Source organism: Salvia splendens, chromosome 22, assembly GCF_004379255.2.
Source record: "Salvia splendens isolate huo1 chromosome 22, SspV2, whole genome shotgun sequence".
Taxonomy (NCBI): Eukaryota; Viridiplantae; Streptophyta; class Magnoliopsida; order Lamiales; family Lamiaceae; genus Salvia; species Salvia splendens.
In genome coordinates, this window is record NC_056053.1 from 21,591,585 (window position 1) to 21,597,924 (window position 6,340).

Below are 6,340 nucleotides of genomic sequence, written 5' to 3' on the forward strand. Positions count from 1 at the left end.
GCCTCCTGATCGGCTTCCTTCTCCGGATGCCCGGCCCGCTCGACTTCGGCCTCCAGCTCCAGCAGCTCGGCCTCACCCTCTCCGTTGTAAGTCGAAGCGGGTGAAACGGGTCCCAAGGAGGCAAAGATAGCCTCCAGGTTCTCGTCCCGATCAGCTCGACAACTCCGGACTCGGTCTGCAGAAAGCAGGACCGAGGATGAAGCGAGCTCCTCCAGGAGCGGCAGATTCTGAAGCCGAGCTGCTATCTCTCGGCTGTACAGAGGCAGCACGACGTCGGCCCCCTGCTCGCCCTTATCGGCAATTAGCCTTACCAGGCTACCGACAAAGGCCGAGAACTGGCTGCTCAAAAAGAGTTTCTCCGTGTAAACACGGAGAGCCTCCCCTTGGGCAACCACGGCAGCAGCATCGCTCCGCTTCGTCTGCTCTCGCTGGATGACGAGCTGGTTTTTGGCAAACTGAGCTTCATCCTGGGCCGAAATCCTAGCAGCTCTGGCCTTCTCAAAGTTAGCCTCAGCCTGTTCGGCCCGATGACAAGCAGCCGCCAACTTCCTCTGCATCTCGGCATAGTCATTGGACGCTTTGGAGAGTTCGACGGCGACGAGCTTGGAGAGCATATCGTTCCTCTGAAAATGGATAAAGAAAAAAAGTCAGCAAAGGGGCCACAAAAAATACAGGAAAAAAAGCAAGGCCAGAAAATCAAGAAGAGAGTTCACCTCGGCGAAGTCCGTGGGCCATAAAAACGGCTCACAGATATGTTCCGAAGGAGGCGCCAAGACCACGTCTTTCTCTGGCGCTCTCGGGGGCTTCTGGGCCCTCCCCTTCCCCTTTGCCGAAGTCGACTCCGGCTTCTTCGGATCCGAAGAGGTTTTTTGCCTTTTCGAAGTCCTCTCGACATCAGACGCCGAGCTGGTGGTTTTCGGCCTCTCCGGCTCTTTGGACTCCGAAGATTTGCGGCTAGCTTTACTCAGCATGTACACTGCCAAAAAGCAAGAAAGCAAAGTCAGATTTTCTTTGTTAAAGCAGTAGAGCATAAAGATAAAGAGAAATCCTCACCCTCGGCCTCTTCGTCCGAAGACGAGATGTCGAACACGACGTCGCCCTTGACGAGCTCAGACTCCGTGTATTGTTTCCTAACTATGGGAATCTTGTTGAGCTCGCCATCGAGCTCGTCCAACGGTTCAGGCCGAGGGTGACGGATAACGGACTCCGGCCCTCTCCAGGGAAAACTAGGAGCCGCGGTCCTATCATAGTAGAAGAAGCGATTTTGCCACTTCGGCCACTTCGTTTTACAAAAGGCTCTAAAGGGCTGTAAAGGGATCAAGTAAAACCAAGACCCCTTCCTCTTAAATTGAAAGAATTTAAGGATCGCCTTCAAAGACAAATCCCTTCCTAACCTACGGAGTTCGGCAGCGAAGGCCGACAAGTGCCTCCAAGAGTTCGGAGTCACTTGGCCTAAAGGAAGCTGAAAAAAATCTAGTAAATCTATAAAGGCAGAAGGGAGGGGGAAACGAAGCCCGCATTCTAAGCAGGCCTCGTACACGGTGGCGTACCCCTCCGGCGGGGAGTCAGCCCTATGATCACCGTCAGGTACCACCGCCTTCCCCCCAGGAAAAAAGTATTTTTCGGGTAGGGATATCACAGTATCCTTACTCAAAATACTAGGGAAATACTCTACAGTCTTCTCCCCGGACTCTTTCCGGCCAGAAGACCCCTTATCCCCTTTCCTACCGCTACCCGACTCCGAAGAAGAAGAAGACATTTTTCTTACTTTTTGAAGATGAAGAAAGTCGGAAGAAGCTCTTGAAAGCGGAAGAAAATTTCTCGAAAAAGAGAGAGTATAGAAGACGCAACAGCAAAAGTGCTTCAATGATGAAGAAAGGAGCATATTTATCAGATTCGGGAAAGATTTCGAGATCGTTGCGCCGTTTCGAATCCCACCTTTTCAGGATTCAACGGCCGGATTTTACTGTCGCATTTAATGCAGGCACGCGCAAGGCACGTCCCCTGACGTCAGCCTCCCCCTTACCATTATCCAGAATGCCGAAGTGACTCACCTCGCCGAAGTGATTCACTTCGCTTTTCGGGGGGGGTAGTGATGGGGTACGAACTAAACCCTAATGGCAAGCCCAATAACTGTGACGGCCCATCAGCCCAGAGCCCAAGAAAGAGTATCTGTTCGGCACCAAAGAGTTCGGCACGACCCAAGAGTTCGGACTCAGCCTACAGCTCGGTAAAAGCCGACCAGTCAAGCTCTCCTCTCAGATCGGCAAGAGCTGATCGGTAAAGTCCAGCAGTTCGGTCTCAGCATTCGACCGAACTAGGAGTTAGTGGACTCATGAAAGGCCTCCACGACCTCCGCTATACCCACGATCTATTTAGTGGTACGAAGCAGTTATTGAGCAGTTATTGCTCACCCACGATCTTGTTAGTGGGGCTGCAAACCACGACCTTAGTTCAATGTATAAATAGAACTTAGATCAGATAGAAAAGGGTTAAGCTCTCTAGAGATAAAATCATATAGCAAGTCTGTGTTGTAAGCTGTAATCCCAGATCAAGCAATACAATCTTGCCCTCCCTTCTTCCCGTGGACGTAGATTTACCTCAGTAAATCGAACCACGTAAATTCACCGTGTCGTAATTTATTTTTACGAGCATTCATCATCCTCAATAATTCGCGGAATCATCACAGGTGTTGTGACAGAAATTAAAAATAAATATTGGTGTGGCATGTGATTATGAGTTGTGGCTGATTTTTGGGAAAGCCCTGACGGTTGCAAGTAAATAGTTTTGGGGAAACTAAAATTGAAAATTTCCAACTACAAGAGGTACTAACTACTCTATACATTTTTTAATGTCTCATTTCGGCACATCCAAACTAGATTGAAAGCGGTTAATGAGTATGATTACAAGCATCTAAGTTCTATAATTCATACTACTATACAACTTGTACAAAACTTATCTACATTCACCGAAGCTACAACAACAAATCAAGCACCCTCTTGGAACGCCAGGGACCGCGAAAGAGCCGCTGGATTGGCTTGCATCAGCGGCGACGCTGCTGCCACCTTCCCCGGTTTCTTGTCGCCGCCCTTTGCCTGCAAGGCCTTGAAAAGCCCTTCCCTACTACTAACAGCATCGTACTTGATCCCGAGCGTCGACCATATCGAGCTCTTAGCAGCCTCTTCCGGATCGTCCATCCTCAGCGTCTTTGGCACCACAACCGAGCTCTTCCGCCTCTGCCCTTCCGGCTCCACAACCTCCCCGCTCCTCGAATGCTTCCCCAACGGCGACTCAGGGCTAGCCGCTGCCAAATTCCAATTTCCGGAATTCCATAAATAGTATGGCATCGGCATTGGCATTGCCATTTGCATTGGAGGGAGAGCGGCTGGGTTCCACGGAAACGGCCATGGGAATCCATTCATACGGTGATGGAATCCATCCATGGCCGGATTCCGCGGGGCATTAGTACTTTCTTCGCTCTTTTTCTCAGTAGAGGGCATTTGGTGCGAGTCCTGGCCGAAGCAGAGGACGGTTCCATTTGGTTTGAATTTGAGGCTGTGGAATCCGTCGGCGTGGAGGGCTTCGGAGATGGTGAGGTGGCGGAAGTTCTTGGTCTTGCGACGGCCGGCGCCAACTGGGACGTTCCGCATTGTGCCCCCGGCCGTCCAGTACCTCTGGCAGCTCTTGCAGAAGTGGCGCGGCTGGTTCACGTTGTAGTTGTTGTAGTAGCAGAACTTGGTGTCCATGCTGTTGCATCGTGGGCACGGGATGATTTTGTCTGGCTTCTTTAGAGTCTTCTGCTCCGAGTTGGTCGTCTCGCTCTTCTCCTCTTTTTCCGACTTGCTGTCTTCGTCGGTCGGGGGTGTTTTCGGATTCTTGTCTGACTCCGATGGAGCATCCGTGATCTGTGATTCCGAATTTTCGGCACTGGTTTCTCCTTCTGCTACCTCCTAAATTTTCCAACATACAAATTCATGTTAACTTTATGTATTAGTATGATATTGTTCGCTTTGGATTTAAAAAGACCTCACAATTTTATTCTTCATACACTTCCCAAAAGACATCCTACAGTCATACACTTCCCAAAAGACTATCAGAGTTGGAGTAGACTTTATATATTCTTTGCAATTTTATTTATTCCTCGATGTGGGATATGATTTGCACCCCGACAAGAACTAACATCCCCTTTTCTACAAACCAATGGTGTAAGGAAAACAGAGCAGAGAAAGGGTATCAATACTTCTAAAATGTCAATTTGCTTTGAATCTTTAAAACAGGGAATAGTCAAAAGGGAAATGCTAAAACAGGAAAGTAAGAGCAAAAATTAGACGATTTGACTATGTCAAATCGAAATTCCAGTTCAGATTGATCCAAATCAAACTGATAAAAAAACATATATAACATTTGCAATTAAAATTGACACAAAAAAACTAAATAAATAAGCATCTTTCAATTTCCACATCAAACCAAACATGAACTAAAGAACCCCCAAAAAAACCAGATTCACAATTCCAGAAAAGGAAAGTAAAACATGTACAGTTTGAACAAAATCTACCTCATCTCTATGCTCCTGTTTTTTGGATTCAGCTTCTTCTCTGTTATTTTCCAATAAGCGATCACAATCACTGCTCTCGCCGGAGAGTTCTCCAGCGGCGGCGTTCTCGGGGAAGTAGATCTTCCGACCGAACAGCTTTATCTCCGGTTCCTTCAGCGTCTTCATTTTCTCTTTGCTATTAATCTAAGAGTGAGAAATGAATAAAATGAAGAGTAATTCGGAAAAAGATTGTGTGAAAAGGGGAAAAAAGCTTCGTTGGCAAGGCTGAATGGAATGATTTTGATATCTTTGTAGAAAAATTGAATTTAATCAGCGCTCGAGTGGGGTTTTAAGGATGTTGATGCTACGTCATTACATATCTTGTTTCTGAGCCACATGTTTTTTCGGTGGGCCCAGATAAAATTTATCGTTTCATTTGTACCCCCATAATTTTGGGTTATTGTGAATGCCACTTTTATGGAGTTTATAATACTCTTCAACATAAATTTTAAGAAATATATAAAAATAAAAGGGTGGATAAAAATAGTGGATTGGGAGACCTATTATATGTTAGTTTAATAATAGAAATAAATTGGTGGAAAATGAGGTCTGCCTATTATTTATAGTAAAATTGAACCGAATTTTCTAATGACAAAAGGACTAAAATAATAAACCGGGATTTCTAATGATGACGGAGGGAGTAGTATTGAATTTCATTATAATCTATAATTTTTATATGCGTCCATTTATTCACTTTAATCGTGAGTGATAGATCACAATTAAAATAAAAATTATTTTTAAGTTTTAATTTTAATAAGTTATACATAGAGGAAGAATTGTGATACTCCCTCCTCCGTCTCATAATAATTGTCACTTTTATTGTGGGCATATGTTTTAAGAAATATAAATAAAAGTAGGTTGGAAAAGTTAGTGGAATGTGAGACCCACTTTTTTATATTGTTATTATAATAAAATGTGAGTGAATTAAGTTAGTGGAATGTGTGACATACTTACCATTTATGGTAAAATGAAGTGTAACAATTTTTGTGGGACGCTGAAATGGAAAAGAGTGACAATTATTGTGGGACGGACGAAGTATAAGTTAGGAAAGATTGTTTCTGGCATGTCCTACATTTTTCAAAATTTGAAAAATATTATTCCTCCTATCTCATAATAGTAGTCGTATTATTCCTCACTTATATATAGTATTAGTTTTATAATAGAGTGTGAGTGAAATAAGTTGGTGGAATGTGAGACTTATTTACCATTTATGGTAAAAGTAAAATATGACTCTTATTTTGGGACATACGGAAATGACAAAATAAGACTTTTATTGTGGGACGAGTGGAGTATCTAATTAGTACGACCTTATGTGGTATACGTTAAATATCTGGACAAAATGGCTTTGGGCATAACAAGAGTGTCTAACTAAGTTCGTAACAACGTTTTATCCATTTGTTTTAAGCCGACTATCATACCAAAACGTAATTTGATGGAAAGGGAGGGATAAGATACTTGTGAAAATTTAATCTTTTGTGATATTTTTTAAATATTTTGGAAATTGTGGGACAAACATGAATTTGACAATCTTTATTCCCTCCATACCATCATTCTACACATTTTTTCTTTTGAAATGTCTCACTCTAAATTGCACACTTCATAAAATATAAACATCACATTCTTTACTTTTCCTCCCCCTCTTACTTTATTATCTCCTCATTTAACTCAAAAATATAGTACACAAATTTTTTTATTAAATACAAAACATTCCAACTATAATGAGACGAGGTATAATTTATCTGGCAA

At 43.7% G+C, this 6,340-nt stretch overlaps 1 protein-coding gene across 1 annotated transcript; it reads right to left on the reverse strand.

The window, feature by feature from the left end:
• Positions 1 to 2,771: 2,771 nt before the first annotated feature.
• LOC121787660 (cyclic dof factor 1-like) lies at positions 2,772 to 4,843 on the reverse strand. The gene is made up of 2 exons (XM_042186464.1): positions 4,556 to 4,843; positions 2,772 to 3,950 (listed from the first exon to the last, which is right to left on the reverse strand). The coding sequence occupies exons 1-2, from the start codon at positions 4,718 to 4,720 to the stop codon at positions 2,988 to 2,990; spliced, it is 1,128 nt and encodes a 375-aa protein (XP_042042398.1). The 5' UTR covers positions 4,721 to 4,843; the 3' UTR covers positions 2,772 to 2,987.
• Between the last annotated feature and the right edge of the window lie 1,497 nt (positions 4,844 to 6,340).